The sequence below is a fragment of the Cavia porcellus genome, unplaced genomic scaffold (assembly GCF_034190915.1).
Source record: "Cavia porcellus strain 051 isolate PalLab524CR breed Dunkin Hartley unplaced genomic scaffold, mCavPor4.1 scaffold_3, whole genome shotgun sequence".
Lineage (NCBI taxonomy): Eukaryota > Metazoa > Chordata > Mammalia > Rodentia > Caviidae > Cavia > Cavia porcellus.
The window spans coordinates 49,458,477-49,478,570 of record NW_026947486.1 but is presented as its reverse complement, the minus strand read 5'-3'; the positions used below and the strand labels follow the sequence as shown (position 1 = coordinate 49,478,570).

General features: G+C 35.9%; 1 protein-coding gene across 4 annotated transcripts in view; it reads left to right on the top strand.

Moving 5' to 3' along the window:
• Hdx (highly divergent homeobox) overlaps positions 1-20,094 on the top strand; it is a 202,314-nt gene that overhangs the window by 136,063 nt on the left and 46,157 nt on the right. For all 4 annotated transcript variants that reach the window (XR_010046604.1, XM_063246139.1, XM_003470966.5 and 1 more), the window contains 2 exons: positions 9,948-10,155; positions 18,142-18,221. Coding sequence is in view for 3 of the 4 variants with exons in the window: in XM_063246139.1 (XP_063102209.1) it covers positions 9,948-10,155; positions 18,142-18,221 (288 nt within the window). In the remaining variant the exon portion in view is untranslated. The remainder of the gene's footprint in view (positions 1-9,947; positions 10,156-18,141; positions 18,222-20,094) is intronic.

The following is a 20,094-nucleotide window of genomic DNA, read 5'->3' as shown; positions in this document are numbered from 1 at the left end:
GAGACATGGCACTGTCATATTTATGGACCCAAGTGAGGTAGAGGGAAAGGTGTCTTTGATTTAGACCTGTTATTTTATCAGGATGACGTTGAGGTGGCAAGGCAGAATTCTGAAAAATTAAACGTGGGATTAGGAGGAGTGAAGTTATGAGAGGTGTTTACTCCCCCATATGAAAGCATAAAAGTTAAAAGGTAGGTAGGTAAGGCTTGTCTCTGGTGTATATGATGTTGGAGTCTGTAGGCAATCCTGTTAGAGGGTCCTGCTATAGAAATGATCATTAATAGAATGTAAGAAATTAAGAATCAAACTGGACAACAAAACATGACAACCTGTGAGTCATAAGGCAGAGATGAGTATCAAAAGGATGGTTAGATCTAGGGCCTGAGTGATGTGAAACCAGAATGGCAGTTTAAAAGAGAATAAAAGCATTTTAGGATTTAGGACTGGGACCTGTATAAAAATGGGCCCTGTTTGTAACTGGCATAGGTTGACCTTTAATACTCCATGAGACATTGAGAATTTATTATCTTAACAACTCAGTAAGAACTCTGTATATGTGGTCTCTTATGTTCACGAATATAGAGAATGTCTTACCTTGAGTTTTTTAATGTGATTTGGATTCTGAGACAGACATCTACCAAGGCGCTTGGCCCCTGTGACCTTTGAGGGTGACAGGCTAGGGTGGCCAGGCCACTCTCTGGTGGCCAGGATAACCCAACAGCCATGGAATAAGGTCTTTTGTCAGTGACCTATGAGGGCTACCAGGTAGGATGGCCAGGCAACTCTCTGGTGGTCAGGATAGCCTAAACAGTCCTGGAGTAAGGTCTTTTGGCAGTGACCTATGAGGGCTACCAGGTAGGATGGCCAGGCCACTCTCTGGTGGCCAGGATAGCCTAAATAGCCCTGGAGTAAGGTCTCAAAGAATGTCTGATGAATTTGAGTGAGGCCCCTGGCGGGGGAGGGGGGGCAGGTAGCTTAACCTTATGTAGATTTGTCTGTCTCAGAATTGTAGGTGTTATTTAAAATATGAACAACCATAGCAAGGTCTCTGTGGAGCTTGAAGGTCAAGTTTTGCCTTGTTGTTTGAGATCTGGACTATAGTAAAAGTTATCTGTAGAATTAAGTAAGTATGTAGGAGCTTAATATTGGCATTTAAGATTATAAGGCAGGCAGGTTGGTAAAATTATCAGATGGCCAGTAATAGTGAATAAATGGTAGAAAAATTGTAAGGAAAAAAATAGCCTCTCGGGAGTGGAACTGAATTGTAAAAAAAAGTTTGGGCAGGGCCGTGAGACTTTGGAAACGCGCAGTGTTAAAGGCAGCTTGAAACACTGAGATCCATGGCACGTGCCCGGCACGTGTCTGGTGCCGTGGGGCAGCAGTGGCAGCCTGTGTGCCCGGTGCCGCGGAGGGGCGGGCGCGCTGGCAAGGAACATGTAGAGTGGGCGGGGCGAACACTGGCACAGGAAGCAGAGAACCAGAGGCTTACTATGATGCGCTAAGTGGCGCAGGGAAATGATGTAGTTTCGCTGCGACCGCGTTAAGGGGGTGGGGCTTGGAGGCCCAGAGTGGTGATCAGAGGTGATGCCTGGTGTCAGATTAATGGCAGCTGCAGATCGCGTTCGGTCCCCCGGAGGGGCGGGGCGGCGGCCCGAGGCAGCGGCAGGGGCAGTCAGGGGCACGGCCTGCTGTGTGCGGGGCCCGCGCGTGGGGCGGGGCGAGGGCTACACTGTGGCCGCGGGAGACGTGCAGCATGAAGTCAAGCGGGCTCTGCTCTGAAGGCTCACGGTCCGCGCCAGACCTGGGCGCGCTGTGAAAGAGGCAGCTTCCGGGCGGTGAGGCAGTGGGTACAGCGGGTTCCAGGGGCGGGTATGGCGCAGGGACGTGGCGGCAGGCACGGGGCCGGGGTGGCCACGGAAGAAATGACTGGCTGAGGGCTGGGCGAGAGGCCGAAACTGTGGGGCCTACAGAATTGGAACGCGATGTGAGAGCGAAAAGAAAAAAAAAGCTGTTTAAGATCTAAAGCAGTTTTATGTGAATCTCTTATTGTCTGGTCTCATTTAAACCTTGGTAGAACGGCTGGCGCGCACTGGGAAACAAAGGGAGCTATAACGCGGTGGGAGGGGGAAGGGAGAGGAGCCGGGCGCGGACAGGGCAATCTATGGGAAGGGCCGCGGCTGGCGTCCAGAGTTGCTGCGCTGGTCCCCCCAGGGTATCCGGGCCTCGCCGGCCCCGCGGGAGATTGCCTCGTGACTGCTGGACTGCCGGTGGTCCCCCGCCCCTGATGGCCGCTGAGGCTGCGAGCCAGAGCCGGAATGAAGGGCACACAGGATGGGGACAGAGGGAGGAGGGAGCGCGAGCTGGGAAACAAAGAGAGCTATAACGTGGTGGGAGGGGGGAGGGAGAGGAGCCGGTGTAGGCTGGGGCGATCTATGGGAAGGGCCGCGCCTCGTGTCTAGAGTGGCAGCACCGCCCCCCCCCCCCCCCCGGGGTGTCTGGGCCTCGCCGGCCCCGCGGGAGATTGCCTCGTGACTACCGGACCGCCGGTGGCCCCCCGCCCCTGATGGCTGCTGAGGCTGCGTGCCAGAGTCGGAATGAAGGGCGAGCGGGATGGGGACAGAAGGAGGAGGGAGTGCACAATGGGCAACAAAGAGCCTGTTTTAAAAGTTATCTCAGGGGAGTTACTCACCAGAGTTGTAGTTGATTTGTGACTGTAGAAGTGAAGAATTTTGACCAGCAGGGGACCATAAAACAAAACTGGGAAAATTATAGTCTCTCACCTGCCGTCGAGTCACACGCACCATCTGTTAGGTCTGAGAAGAAGAGGGAGGATGGGAAGAGGTCGAGGAAGAGGTCCATGGAAGGAGTGGAGTGGACGGCCGTGAAAGTAGTGGGCGGCGGTGGCTTTATTTCGGGAATGCGGGGAGAGACCCCCTCCCCCCGGCCCCAGGGCGCAACATCTCCACTGCACCCGGGGCCATGGTTATTCCGGGAACACGGGGAGAGGAGACTGGCGCACTGGCCGCTGGAATCTGGCGATCTCTCTTGGGCACGTGGCATGGGGGAATATAAATAGCCTAAGCTTAGGGCAGTGCCCTAAGGCCATTAGAGATGCACAGGTATTTCATTGGCACATGTTTAGAGCCAGAAACAGGTTTCTAGGGATGGGGGTATAGGGTTACAGTTAAATCTATAGGGGGCGGGGGAGGCAGGAGTCCCCTAACTTGGCTGCAGCTTTTCCTGGTTAAAGTGTCCGGTTGGGCCAGCAACTCTTTCAATTTACATTCCACTAAAAATACGAATTTTTTCCTTCTCCCCATAGTATCAGCATTTGTTATTTTTTGAGGATTGTTTTCATGAGCAGTCATTTATTTCTGTAGTAATATGAATTCTGAGAAATGTTTTGACTTGCATTTTTTTCTAATGACCAAAGATGTTGAACTTTTTCATGTTTCTGTTAGCCACTTGTACTTCCTCTATTGAAAAGTGTCTGCTCATTTTAACATTCCATTTTATTGGGTCTTTTAATCTGGGGTCTCCATTTTTTTTATTTCTTTACATATTCTTGATATTAGTGTTCTGCCTGAGGAATAAGAGGTAATTTTTTTCCCACCCTAAGGGTTCTTTTGTACCCCATTTTTCCTATGGCCCATAAAAGTTTTTAATTTATTTAAACCCATTTGTTGTTTTTGGCAATATTTCTAGTGCAATTGGGCTTCTCTTTAGAAAGCCATTGCCGGTGCATTTGTCTTCTTGTTGTTAACTTATTTTGTCTTTGAGCAGATTGTTTAGCTTTTATATCTAGATATTTATTCAGTTTAATTTTATTTTAGTGCAGGGTGGCACATGGACAAATGGTATTCTCAGAAACATTTGTTAGAGAGGCTCTCTTTTATCCAGTGTAAGTTCTTGGCCCCTTTGATAAAGATTAGATGGCTGAAGGTGCCTAGCATTTTTTCTACATGTTCAGTTTTACTGCTTTCATTCACATGTCTGTTTTAGTGTTAGTTACCATGCTGTTTTTATCACAGTAGCTTTGTAATTTCATTTGAAATCTGAGGTTGCAGTGTCTCTTGCTTTAATCTTGTTGCCCAAGGTTGCTTTTGCTATTCTGTAATTCTGCTGTTTCTATATAAATTTTAGCATTGCTAATTAATTATTTTCTTATTGATAAGATAAATATATAACACTCACAATTTAAAAGAGGAAAAGTTTACTTTGATTCATACTTTGTAGAGTTTTCACTCCACAGTTAGATGGTTTGAAAGCAAGGTGGCATGACAGTAAAACAGCAGCTCATGATGGTGGGAAGCAGAGAGAGAAGGGGAAGATCCACAGCTAGAGAAAACTATGTCTAGGACACACTTCCAGTGACTCACCTTTTCTGACCAGATCCCTACTTCCTAATAGTAAACCAGGTATAATCTGTGATAATCCAATCAATTTTTTTTTCAAAATCCTGGTATTTGAGCCCATAAAGGACATCTAGACATAAACCCTAACTGGTTGTTTACTCTAGTTTTGTGAAGAATCCTCTAGATATTTTGATTAGGATTGTATTGGTTCTATATAGCATTTTTAGTATTATGGCCATTTTGACAATGTTGATTCTGCCTATGCAGGAATAGAGAATTTTGATACATTTTGTTGTATATTCTTCAATCTGTTTTTCAGATCACTGTACTTTTCACTATAAATATACTTCTCCTGCATTACATTAATTCATTTTTTCAAATTTAATTTTTAACTAGTATTTTTATTAGTGTATTATGTCCAGCACATAATGATTATATTCCTTGTGGAGAGTTGCTACATGTGTATATTCCATCTTAATTCTTTTTTCATCTCCCTAAATTTCCTCTTTTCGTCTCCTTGTCACCATCACTTTTGTAAAATATCTATCTTCCTGTTTCCTATCATATGTCTAGTATTTTGCTCTTTACTTCTATTTGAATTTCTTCATATAACAGAAATTATGTTGAAGGGGGTTGTTTCATGTATGTATTTCCCTGTGAACTAATTATTTGTATGCAGAAATTATTGATTTTTGTGCATTGATTTTGTATAATGCTAATTTTTTATTTGCTGTATTTACTAATGCCAATTTGCTGTATTCCAGTAGTCACTTTGTGGAAATTTTGTAGTCTTATATGATATGGATCAGGTCAAGTGTCTATAGATAGAGTGTGATTTGGTCCTTCCCTATTTGAATCATTTTCATTTTTTTCTCTTGTCTGGTCACTGCCTAAAGTTGTGAACACTGTACTAAACAAGAGTGGTGAGAATGGATCCCCTTGTATTGTTCCTGATTTTAGATTAAATGCTTCAGTATTTCTCTTTTCTGGATAGTGCTGGCAGTGGATTTGTCCTAGATAGAGTTTTCTTGTTTGGAATAATGTTCTTCTATACTTATTCACTTCAGGATTTTAATCATAAATAGTTATTTGATCTTATCAAAGTTTTTCTGTACTTATTGAGATACTTTTGATACTGTTTTTGTTATGTTGCACTTATTGATATAATTTTATTAAAACTTCCTTGCATTCCTGGGAAGATGCCAACTTGCTTTTGATGCATAATCTTTTTAATATTTTTTTGCATTATATTTAGCATTATCCTACTGAGGGATTTTGCATTTATATTTATTATAGTGATTGGCAGGTAGATTTCATTTTTAAAAGTTCTTGTCTGTTTTTGGTATCAGAGTAATATGAGCTTCTGAGAATCATTTTGACATTTTTTTTTGAAATTTCTTCTTCTGTTTCAATGTCAAGAAAAATTTTGAGAAGTACTAGCCTTAGACCTCTCCTGAAGTGTTTGTAGAATCTTTCAGAGGCTCTATAGTCTGCTGGACTTTTCTTCGTAGAAATTATTTTATTGTCTCCTTTATTACCTTTTATCAGTGTATTCATAATTATATATTGTCTTAGTTTGATTTTGATAATTCATATAATCTTAGAAATTTTTGTATTTCTTTTAGGTTCACCATTTTATTGATATGCAAATTTCTTAAATAGTTCATTATAGTCTTGAATTTCAGTGTTATCCATTGTGATTTGATCTTTTTTGTTTAATTGCATTAATATTGCTGTTCTCTTTTTCTTAGAAATTTGGTTAGGTATTTAACAATTTTCTGCATAGACTATCCTGTTGTATTGTTCAGGTTTCCAGTTGGAGGAACAAAATATGTGGCAACTCCAACTTAAAGAAAAACTTTAATTTGGCTCAAAGTTTCAGAAGTTTTAGTGCATACTTCACTCTCTCCAAGGTAGAAACATCATGGAAGAATGGTGTGAGGGAGTATACTTATTCACTTCATTTGGGAAGAGTACAAGGGAAGAGCACCAGAGAGGAAAGGCTCGGGACCAGATATAGTTTTTAAACTCATGCCTCCATGACCTACTGAGATAAACCAAGAAGTATGCTTTTCTAAACCCCTAGGCAGTAATTGCACCAATCAAGTTAATAATCAAGATCAGCACACATATAATGTGAAAATGGGGAGAGTTTAATTTGTCTTTTGTTATCTATGCATCTTTTATTAATTTTTTAAAATCGGTGTATAGAACTCAATCTCCAGTACTGTGTTGAATATGATTGATCAGAGAATGGATTTTACTTGTCTTCTGTTTTTAGGAGGAAACCATTCTATTTTTCACGATTGAGTTTGTTGTTAACTATAGGGTTTGGAAACTTATTTCAGACAATTTATTTTTTGGAAAAATTTGTATTTTTCAAGGAATTGGTTCATTAAGGCATATTCAACTTGTAACCATCAGCCCTTTGATCTCTTTAAAAAGTGTTGCAGTAACACGTACAAACTAAAGGAAGTATTATAAAGACCAAGACAATTTCTGTGTACTCAGTACAGCCAGAGAAGCCATAATATTGCATCTACTTGAATCTAAATCATTAAATTTGTGAGTGTATAATAATTTGCATTATTCCTTTATGATCTCTTTCATGCTTGCAAAGTATAATGGTATCTTGTAGTTCCTTCCTCCTATTAATAACCCGTGTCTTCTTTTTTTTTTCCTTTGGTAGTCATGCTAGATATTTGTCAAATTTATTGTTTAAATGAACTCCTATTTTGCTGTTGTTTTTAAATAATGTACCTTATTTAAAGCAGTACTGTGTTCATACTGCAGGAGTCCAAAATAATAGAAATTAAAGCTACAGACCCAGGATAAATTATTTGCTAACTATATATTTGAAAAATAATTCATATTAAAAATTCTCAAAAGACAGTATTCTGTGTGTTCAATTAAATACTTCAATTATAAAATGAAGACATATTTCACTGAAAAGATTTTATACATGACAAATATGCACATGAAAAGATGGAATAATTTTCTAGCAATTAGGAAAACCAAAATAAGATCTTGATGCATCTCAGTGGTAAAGAATCTGCTTAGCATGCAAGAAGTCTTATCCGTATTCAACTTTCAGCAAAGCAGAGTTTAAAAAGAACTTGATAAGTCATCACTCCATATATGTATTCAAGTAGCTAAAATTAAATAGTTAGATAGATTGATACGACATACTGACAAGAATGCTGAAATATTCTGTCTCTGAAAATAGCTCATAAAAGTGTACAATGACATGACTTCACTGAAAAATAACTTGAATTTTTCTTATAAAGCTTAACATGTAATTATACAACCCAGAAATTGCATTTTCTATTTCTCCTACAAAAATGAATGCTTATTTCTGCACAAAAACCTTTAATTCACTCTTCATAATATATTTTTATAATTACAAAAACTAAAAACTATTCACATTCTTCATAAACATTGATATATTCATATCATGTTATATTCTTACCAATAAATATAATGCCTTGTTGACATACACAACTTGAATGCATCACCAGAGAAGTATTGCTTACTTAAAAAACAGATTTCTTTTTTTTTTTTTTATTTAAAAGGAAAAAGATAAAAAAACAGAACAAAACAAAACAGTGTAAGGGTACAAGTAATACCGAACTACAAAAAGAAAAAAAAACTGTAAAATATCACCAGTTAATAAATTACACACTATCATCTTTGAAATGTTGATTCAGGTCACAGAATCAAAGCATACAAAGTGAACATTCAAGTAGTGAGACTGCAAACAGTTGTGTTCAATGATCCAATAAAAAATATTAATATGGTCATCTATTTAACACACCTAAACACACTTGCTGTTGTATCCTTTTGGACACTTTTCCTTTCTTTATTACAACAAAATTTACACATTTTGGGTTTTATTGCTCCCATAGATCTTATTACTTTTTTTGTAAGAGAATAAAATCAAACATGATAAAACAAAGCTGTCAGTCAAAACCAAGGATAGACATAGCACATGATGTAAAAACAGAGTACAAGGTTATCAACAATGGTTACCATAATGCCTCTTGCTTCCTTAAGAAGAGTTGTCCATGTCATTAGGTATTACAAAGTTGAACAAAACAGTAGAGAACAAGTGCAATAAAACCTAAACATTGTAAACCTTACAGAACTTCAAAAGAAAATAATAGTCGGGGCTGGGGATTTAGCTCAGTGGCATGAGCGCCTGCTTTGTAAGCAGGCAGTCGTGAGTTCGATCCCTGGTACCGATAAAAATGAAAAAGACAAAAAAAAAAAAAAAAAAAAAAAGAAAAGAAAATAATAGTCAAACCAGAATGGACATCAAGTGAATCTTATTGCCTTCAAAGTAGTTGCCGATACTCTGATACTTAATACTAACAGATTCTAATCAGTCAAAACAAGATAGTGGGAGTATTACAGGACTTCAAATCAAGTTAATACGAAATCAAAAATGTTACTATAATATATCCTGCTAGTTTTTTTATTTATTCCCCTTAGTTTAAAAAAGAAAAAAAATAAATAATTTTTTAATGAATAAGGGAGAGGTTGAGATAAAAGAGGGCTTAGCAACATAACAATACAGGTCAAAGCATGACGGTTTCAGCAACCTAGTGCTTCACCACCAAATACCCCGACTTGATAGTAGTTACCATAGTGTCTCTTTCCTCAAAATATTTGAATATAACTTCACATGCTGTAGCATCAAACATATCAAGACAGTGTAACACCATTCAAGTGGATGAAAGCATTGTATTTAGAACCAGTTAACAGAAAAGTGAACAATGGTTTCTATATTGTCTCTTTGCCTATAATATTTTTTTATACTAAAGCCCCACTAAAAATCAGATTTCTAAAAATCACATAATACATGATTTAATTTACATATATTCTTGAAACAGCTATAGAGAAAGAAAACAAATGAGTGACTCCAGGAATTAGGGATAGTGGAAAGAGAGGGTAAAAGGTATCGTGTGAAAAAGAGATATAAAATTCACACAAACATTGTACAATATCCATTTCCTCTTTTTGGAACTGTGCTATAATTTAGTGGTAGTTGAAGTAAACAGAATGAAGAATGCACAAAACATATCCTTGAAATTTTGTGTGACTCAAATTACTTCAATAAAATGTTTTAAAAATTACCCCAAATAAAGTAGGAATGAAGCATTAAAATTATCTGCATAATAAGGTAATGATTACTGAATGAACATTATCAGTAGAGGGTATAATATCTAGGAAGATTGAGATTGAAAATGAAATATAAACTATAGTTTATCTGGAAGAATAGCCAATTCATTTTTCTTCTGAAAGTTTTGATGAATTATTTTTCACTAATATAACAAAAACAGAAACAAAAGCAATCTATAATAGCTAACAAGTTCCTTGAATCTGAATATTTAGAAAAAATATTCTCCTCTAATAAATTATTTTAAAATAAAAATAACTATTTTAGCTTACGGAGAGAAAAATAAAATTATTGTATATGTATTGTTTTGCTCTTTTTAGGTATAGTTTATGTGACATCCATTCATTGTTTTAATGGCTGGAGCTACTATGTTTTCTAATTACAAAACTTCTTTTTGAATTTCTTTTATAAAGACTTGGATTGGGAATCGAAGAAGGAAATATCGTTTAATGGGCATTGAAGTTCCACCTCCAAGAGGAGGCCCTGCTGATTTCTCTGAGCAGCCTGAGTCTGGTTCTTTCTCTGCATTTACACCAGGAGATGAAACAGGGCCTGAAGTAGGAGAGGATAATGACAGAAATGATGAAGTATCCATCTGTTTGTCCGATGGAAGTTCTCAAGGTACTTTATGTGCTGCACTTCCTAACAATAGCCTTGGTATATTTGATGCATTCTGATGTATTTTTCATCTCACTACACTTCAAATCTAGCACCTTCAAAATTTGACTAAGCATTTTAAAAGAAGCAGATTTATTTTTAATGCTTTCTCCTAAATAATCTCCCACATCATCACAAAGCATATTCACCTATCACAATAATGACCTCCCAATTTAAAATTTTGGCTATTATAACAATCTATACGTTATAGTTAAGCAATTTTTTGTTTTATTGGAATTCTAGTCAGGTTAGATTAGAAAATAAACACACAAATAGAAGAGAGTATGAAATAATGTGATTAACTATTGGTGTGTAGTCTGCAAATTAGGTGAAAATCTGCTTTTTTGCAAGCTGATTATGTGACTTTAGGTAAAGGTTTTAATTCAATATTCTTTAAAATTCCTGACTTGCAAAAGAATTTAGACTAGATCTTCTTTATAATACCTCTTGATAATTACCTAAATGAAACTGCAATAATATTATGAACCTGTGCATCCATGACAGATATGCTTTATATGACTTCAAATTTTTTGATGTCATTTTATCAATCTTTTTACTAATTTTTAATTTCCATATAATAAAATTCATCCATTAAGGAGAAATTGAATTATATTTAGTAGATTTGTGTAAATATCACCATCACAAAAATCAATTTTAGATGATTTTCATAACTACTAAAATCTTCCTTGTGCCTATTTGTACTCAGTATTCCCTACAACTGTCAACTCTAGACAGCCATTATGCTTTATTGCTATATAAATGAAATCATGTAATATACAATTTGCACCTGTGATAGAGAAACAAAGAGAAAGCAATGAACTTGCCTATTTTCTTTTATTAAAACCTGTTCTGTATGCGAATATTTTATTTTACAGTTAATTGTTTGTCTTTTGGTTGTTTCATGGTGCGTTATGATTTTATAATTTTTGATGTGATCAGCTTTACCAATACTTTTTTGTGGTTTCTGACTTTGTTACCATGATTATTCTTTCGTTGTACTATAATCAGGCAAATATATCCTCATATTTGCCTCTGGTATCCTTATGGCTTTATTTTTGCAAATTTCATTTTTCCCTTAAAGTATCTTAAGAAACTGCCTAATTTCCAAGTAGTCAAAGAGTTGTCTATACATAATTTGCTTGATAATCCACTCTTTTCCTTGGGACCTTAAATATAACTTTTAATTACATATAATGGTGCACAAATAAACATTAATGCACATACACACATGCAGATGTATGTACATGGTATAATTCTGGATTTATTATTATATACATTTAATTATAATTACAACTGTGGTTATATAAAATGTCCTACTGTCTGGTAGAAATCTTGTTATTCCTAGTTCATGTACTATACTTATTCATCTACATCTACATGAAATTTAGAAATCTTTATTTAGGCTTTTTCTTAATTTCTTTCCCCAATAATTCTCTCTCTCTCTCTCTCTCTCTCTCTGTCTCTCTCTCTCTCTCTCTCTCTCTCTCTCTCTCTCTCTCTCTCTCTCTCCATATATATATATATATATATACATACATATATACATACATATATAAATATATTTCTGTTATAGTAATTCACAGCATGAGAAGAAATATAGGGGTCACTCACACTGAGTCTAAAAATACCAAGTCACAGAATTATATTTAATTAAGTATGAAGATAAAACATACCAAGAAAAGATAATGGACAAGAATTGTGATATTACATTGCCAGATTTGGGGGCAGGTAGAAAAACACAAGATTTTTAGAAAACATTCTAAAATCAGGGAACTAGATTATAATTCTGTTTCTAAATACAATCAAAGGAAATGATTTCAAGAAGAGTCACTATCTCACTGAACTCAGAAATACTGAGTATGAAAAATAGAGCTTTAAATAGGATTTTTAAGAGGTTCTTTAAAAAAATTGGTTGTATGCCCAGGGTTGAGAAAAGTAGATTGCAATAGATTGAGCAATAAAAATGAAAGAAAATCTAGAGGGCTATATATTTTAAGACCAGGTTTTGAAATTTTATCTATGTGAGCATTAAACTTCTCCTCCACTTATTACTGATGTTTAGGAAGATGTTAGCAAACTTTAATGTATGGAAAAATTACTAGGCAGATTTAAAACCATCAAAACTTTTTCACTCTTTCCAAGCCTGTTAATTCTAATATACTTGTTTCATTATTCATAGTTTTGTCTTGTATTAGTCCTTACTAAATTTTTTATACCTAAAACACTTAAAAATGTCTAATGATTCATTACAGGATGTTTAGAGCATAGTGTCTAGGGATGAGTGAGTGTGAATGGGGAACAGTGGGTGTATGTGTTTCACTGAGCAGGTGGGAAAGATTTGAGAAAATACTCTGAAAAAAAGAAAATATAGGCACCCCTAAGTGGAGTTTCATTCCCCACCTGCAAGTTTTCCATCTAAAAAGACAATTATAGAAAAAAAAAATAATAGAAAAAAAGAAAGTTAAATTTAAAGTTCAAATTAATAGTTCACTTTTAATTAACCTATTGCTCACTGCAGCTACACTGGCATCCTTTGCCATATAACAGCACATACTCTAGATCAATAGTGGCAAACCTACGTTACATATTCTGCAGCAGGCACACAAAGCCCTCACTATTGCATGTGAGCTAATTTGCCCCAGCAGCTGAGCACACTGTTTTTATACTTGTTTTGTTTTAAACTGATACTTTATTATGCAGGTTTAATTGAAGTGTTGTCACTTTGTGATAAATAAATGAGTTTTGGATTTCAGTTTGAGAATTGAGTCTCTAAATGTTTCTCCATCACTTGTCTTGAAATTGTTATTAATGGTGCATGAGGAAACACCTCGTAACACAGGCTTTTATGAGGAAAAGACTGGATTGAATTCTGTCTAGTTCCAGGTAAACTGAGATCAAGATGACATCAGCAGGTATCTGGAGAAGTTTACATAGAGTTTTGAGGTTGAGGGTCACAATTCCAAGGAATATGGATGGAATGTTTTGGGTTAAAATTCCAACGATGTTCAGCGCAGGTGTGCAAATAATGCTGGACATTCTGACACCTGACAGACTGTATATCCAGTCCTAAATTTCTTTATGGTCATCTGCTCTATTTGCCAACGGCAAGATATTTGGTTCTCATTATTTTCTGAGAATGGCCTGTTTGCCAAGAAGGTCCCGGCCACGTCCGGCATGACAGACATCTGGCATAGTAATCAAAACCTAATGTGGAAAGGAAGTGAGAGCGTTTAAGGTATCAATAAACCACACACACACACACACACAAAGTGATGAGAATTTCTTAGGACAGCTTATATTTTTCTCAGTTGCATAGTAGTAAGATCATGCTCATCAAAAACTTCAATAGAAAAGCATTTTTAAATACTGAAAACAGCCCTTTCTGCAATTTTTTACAAGTTATATCCTAGCCTTATCCTCATTTTACGAAAGGAGAGTACTAATCTGATTGGTTTCATCCATTTATAATGATTCAATGGTTGTATTATCTGGATTAGATTTATATCATAGCTTTATAAAATGCTAACCATATTTTCCCACTTATGAAAATGCAATTTTTGAGTGTCTATATTGAGATTTCTATTAATTTTATAGAGATATAAAGGTATAATAATGTATGTATCAAAACCTAACAATAGAAATTCAGAATTCTTATAATATAGATGTTAATTCTGAATAGGTAAGCAAGGAAAATAATAGCTTAAGCTGGGCCTTATATATTTAATGTTAAATATCAATCAAAAATCACATAAACCTATCTTTTAAAGGTTAACACAAGCAAAATTTTTAAAAATTTCAGTAAAGGGCAATTTTAACCAGTGTCAACAAAAAGTTCTACTAGTCTTCTAGCAGTTTAACATCCATTGCTTGCTTTTTGAGAGGGCAGATACCTCACAGTGTTTCTCAGTCAGCACTAGTTTTCAATTTGTATCTTTTTCCTTCTTCTGAGATTCCTTTCCTGTACTCTGTGTGAGAATGAAAAGAAAGAACGTATTGCTAGTTTTTTTTTTTAAATTTTATTTATTTTTATTTTTTTAAGTTACATGGGTTCCCACCCTCACAATGGCAAACTTCAGCTTGCATTGCTGAGTGTGGGCATATAGGTGAGTGTGCTGAAGAGTTTTAACTGATTAACAATGTCATTTACTTTCCAGTTAACAGAGCTGCCTTCCTATTACCAGATCCATTGACAGTAATTAGCTTTCAAACTTTCAATAATATAAATAGTTTCTTATTGTACTTCATATTTTATTTTAGAAACCCTCAAAAATAGTTTTTCAGTCTTCTAAAATATTGAAAGTCATGTAAAAATATGTTGCAGTAGAGCAGAACTGCGTTAAAACGTAAAAGTGAGAACAAGAAAATAAGGTAAATAAACCTATATAATACCCCCCCCCCGAGGTCACAAGTACTATTATCTGGTCTGCAGCTAAGGTCAATGATAATCCTTGCCTTTAATTTCTCTAGTATCCAACCATGCAGGACTCCAAATGTCTGAAATTTGAAATGTCTAAATAATGAATAGTCAAAAGTTCCTACCTATAAAACATTATTTTTTAAACATTTAAGTTGACTTTTTTGTAGATTCTACATATAAATGACACCATGCAATACTGTACATTCTCTCTGGATTGGTTTACTAAGCAAAATATCTTCTGGGTTCACTCTGTTGTAGCACATGAAGCAACCTGTTATAGCAAATGGTAGGAGAGAAAAAAAAGTATTCAGAAATACAGAATAAAACAATGGTGAACAGAGTGGATGGTCAGGAGGAAATGGGGAGAAGCAAAATACATTTACCTTATCTCTAAGAGTTGTTAAAGGCCTGGCAGTTTCAGCATTGTCAAAAAGTGCAAGTCCAAACTTTTCTCTGAGATTTAAGACGAACTTTTAGGAATGAGGTCCTATAATAATGAAAAGAAAGTTAAAAATTCCTGCATACAGTGGCACAGGATAAACATTTCTATTCTCTAAGGTACAAATAGGGGGATTGAAAGGAATGGAATCAAAAGAGCAAAATCCAACAAGATAAACATTAAATCTCATAGTTTATGTCAAGAACATGGGGAAATCTGTGGCTAGGTGTGAACTTGAGTTGGGGAAGCCCTGGCTCTCCAGCATTGCTGGTGTTTGTTGTAGCACTCATGGCTTCTCTCTGGGGTCTGCTTTGCTCACTCCTTATAGCTTTCCTGAGATGGTTCACAGTCCTGGGTTCTCCATCTTTCTGGGCTCTCCACTAGCTTTTTTAGCTTCATAGCTCAAAGCTTCACACAGTGCCCTGACAGGCATAGTGTCTGGCCTTCCAGGCCTTCTTCTGGAATTTCTTTGAACGTTTTCCAGTTCCACAACTCTTGAAATGTCTGCATACCTGTAAAAACAGCAAAACCTGAATTATACCAAAGACTGTCACCAGCCTGAGCTGTAGCTGAGCCCTTTAGTATCTCACTGGTGGTTGTGAAAGATTCTGTATGGCTGAATGGTTTAGCACAGCGAAATTAATCCTGGTAAATCGATTTCCATTCCCAAGCCTGCAGCCATTCTGGGGATACACACACTGGGGTTCTCTTCTTAAAGCAAATTCTCATTTTTTCCAAGTTTGAGATTTTGAAAGTTAAGGTCCTACTGGTTCCTTTGATACACTGAGGCCACGCTTTTATTTTTTTCTAGAGTACTTGGATTCTTTTTAGTGGCGATCATTGTAGCAAGCAAGCACTTCTCTGTTCCAGTTTTCAGGTGTCAACTTTACTAGAGCTTCCTTACTGGTCAAACACAAAACTTAATTATTCTGCTGGACTGTTTGCTTTTGATTCTCAATGCAGAGAATCAGTAACTCAGTAACTCAGCCACTGTCTCAGCACCAGACTGTATTGAAATATCTACTGCCAAGTTAGTCAACTGCCCTTGATCTTATTCTGTTTCAATATCTCTGTACATGAGCAAAATACAGACAAACTTTCTGCCGATATATAATACACATTGTCTGGAGTCCAACTCTCAAGGAATCCCTGTTCCCCTTTTGAAATCTCTTGTGCCTGTTCTTTATGGGATGCATTTCTATCATCATTTGAGCTTCTATCAAGTTCAGCTTTCACATTCTAGGGGTTCTCCTCAAGGTGCCATTCCCAAACCTTTCTACATCCTCCCTGCAAGACAGTTTCAGACAATATCTGAACCAAATAATCAGATAACATCACAGCAATAACCCCATTTCTCTGATGCTAAAATATGTCATAGTTACTTTCTTGTTATTGGAACAACTACCTGATAATTCGAAGAGAGGTTTATTTTGACTCACAGAACTTTCCATCCATAGTTGGCTGGACCCAAGGTGGGTGGTATTGCAGAGAAGGCTTTCTTACAGCATGGAAGGCAGAAAGCAGAAAACAACTGTGACAGGAGGGAGGGAGATACATACCCTTCCAAGCCATGCCACCATTGACCTACCTCCTCCAACTAAGCATCATCTCCCAACATCACATATACTATAACTTGATCAGAGGACTAATTCACTGATGAGTATCATGCTAACATGATTCAATCCCCTCAAACAAAACCCCAAGTGTGATAATATGAGCTTTTGGGAAGACATCTAAATGTAAAATATGACATTAGCCGAAGGCTACAAAGTAGAAAATACATAAAGTGAAAAGTAGAAAATTCTAGGGTGTTTTATTAATGTTTATTAATTCTAGAAGTGTTTTATTAATGAAAATGTACTATATTCAGGATTTTTGCTAAGTGACTGCAGCTATTGTTGACTGGAAGGTGTGGGTAACTATGTGAGATGAGGAGCATGCTTACTTTTTTCAATTTGGTGAATATTTTATTATGTATTTGTGTACTATGACATCCTGTTGTATACAATACAAATGAGGAAAAGGAGATGCATTCTTACATTGTATTTATAAAGAAAGAAGTAATAGTAATGTAAAACAGGGAGGTAAGTATATTCATAAATCCAGTGCCTTGAACTGGCCACATCTCATAGCTTAGCATAGAAAGTATATTAGTGGACTTCTTTCTCTAAATTAATTTTTTTCTCAATTTTTCCTTTCTCTGCTTTAAAATATTGAATCTGATCACAAAACAAGAATGTGTTCATTACAGAAAATATTGAGAAACAAAAATAGAAATATGCCTATCCTTATGTAAATAAGAGTGAAAATATAGTTTTTCCAGATTTTTTTCTTTTGTATATATAAGTACAACGTACAGAGAGTGCACATGCAGTCATTATATTCATGCTTTCACAAAATTAGAAATGAGCTCCATTTAGTTTTTTATCAAGCATTATAACATTGATTATACCATGTTTCTTATAAAAATACATATTCATTATATAAAGTTATTCAAGTACAAACACAATGAAGACAAATTTTAAAACATAATTCTACCCAAGAATAATGACACCAATGTTTTGATGCAAATAGAGCCATTCTGTTTTTCTCCATGTAAGCATATTTTTAAATTACAAAATTAAGTGTATGTGTATCTACACAGAAGGTTTTGTCTTCTCCGCTTTTTAAAAAATATTTAATTCTTAATGATTATTCACTCTGTTATTAATTATTCTACTTCACATTTAGGGATTGTACAGTATTTATTATAGGGGTAGGATTAAAAGATTTTTCCAGTCCTCCACTGTTTAATACACACAAACACACACACACACACACACACACACACACACACACACACGCACATATATATATCCTTCCATTTTTCCATTTTTCCATTTTATTTAGCACACTTGTGACTATACTTGCATTTGCACCCATTCACATGTGTTTACTTAGGGTATATCCTTAAAAATATAATCGTTATTCACAGCATGTGTGAGTTAAATTTGCCACTTATGTCCTTGTGAAATAGATTACTTGTGATCTTGAAAAAGCCATTCATAATACTGTTTTGAGACACTGAAAATGAAATATTTACTTTTCCCTATAGAAGAGCCCAATGAAGTTGTTCCAAAAGAGACTAGAGTTCACAAGAAGGAAGAGCATCATGCAGTATGCACAGATAATGTGGTATGTACAGTTTGAAATTTCTTCCTCATTATATGTTGATGTTAGGATTTTATTGTCAGTCGATGACTATGGATTATGAAAATAAAATCTCACTCTACTTCACAAACTAAAGCAGAACTTTTACCAATGAACATTTTTCTTTGAGTGCCTAATCAACAAAATTTTAAATCCTTCACTTTTTTTGAAGTAGGAGGTTTGCAAAGATATGACCCTAATGTTTAGTACAAATATGATATTTTGTACTTAGTTTTTTCTTCAACACTCCTAGCAAAGAACAGGTGTCTTCATATTTGAGAAGTAGTGGAATTAAAATGGAGTTTAGATTTGAGAACAGATTTTAAATGGAATTTAGCTTGAGATAATGAAAGGAATCTTTGTTAGTTCTGGCACTTTTGTCCAAGGATTTATGGCTGAGTTCTCTGAGACTATACCTATCTTTGTTGAGTTAGTAATCTTTCCTTTTTTCTGGTAAAATACTATTCTGTTAATCATGACACAAATCACATAAAGGAAGAAAGGTATTAGGTGTTTGAGTAAGGTAGAGGCAGGCTTTCAGTCAATTAAAATAAAATATGTGGAAAACATAAACTTATAATGTTGTTCCTCTAGAATTTTAACTGTTTTTTTTTTTTTAACAGTATCTGTTTATTTTTTGGTCCCATTAAGTAATGCAGAAAAGTTGTAAGATACAACTGGGTAAACATCAGAAATAAAGGGGAACGTGGTTGTGTTTTATTTCTTTTTTTATTCAATATCCTGTGTTTGATTGCAACTGTTAAAACACAGCCTCTACAACATGCTCACTGGAGGAAAGGTAGAGTCTTTAATAAGTGGTGCTGGAAAAAATAGTTTTCCATATGGTGAAAACTAAAACTAGACCCATGTGTATCACCATGCACTAAATTAAAGTAATAATGGATCAAAGAACTAAATATTAAAACAGAAACACTAAATCTGCTGGAAGACAAAGTAGGCAGAAATCTTTAAGACATGGGGTAGGCAGAGAGATCATACACAAAACTCAAAATGCATGGAAAATACTTCTCCAAATGAACAACTTGGATCTTGTCTTATTAAAAAGCTTTTGCATGTCAAAAGAAAATTCCAACAGAGTGAGAAGAAAACCCACGAATTGGGAAAAATCTTAGCTCTCGCACATATAAAATACTTCTATATAGAACATATAATTTTTTTTTAAAGTCAGCTCCCAAAATTCAAAGACCCAGTCCAAAAATGGACATCTGAAATGAACACATGCTTTTCAACAGAAGAAATACAAATAACAAATAAATGCATGAAAAAATGTTCGCCATCATTGGCCATTCAATAAATGCACACTGAGATTAAAGCCACACTGAGATTTCATCTCACTCCTACATGAATGACCAGGATCAAGAAAACGACCAATAAAAATACTGGAGAGGTTGTTGGGGAAAAGGAGCACTTCAATATTGTTGGTGCAAAGATAGACTGGTGCAAGCACTGTGGAAATCAGTTTGAAGGCTCCTCTGAAACCTGAGATTGTAGGTCCCGTTTGACTCACCTATCCCACTTGTAGGTACATTCCAAGAAGAATCAAAAACATCATACCACAGTGATATATGTGCATCCATGTTTACAGCAGCACAATTTGTAATAGCCAAATCTAGGAAATAACACAAATACCCATTTAATAAGGAATGTATAAAAAAAGGTGGTCTTTTTATATAGTGGAGTACTACTCATCTATAAAGAAAGGTTGCATCTAGGATTTTATAGGTAAATGGACACAACTTGAGACCATATTCATAAGTGAAATAAATCAAACTCACATGTATAAGTACCATATTGTCTCCCTAATGAAATAGAGAGTGCAAATAAGATACGAAGTCTT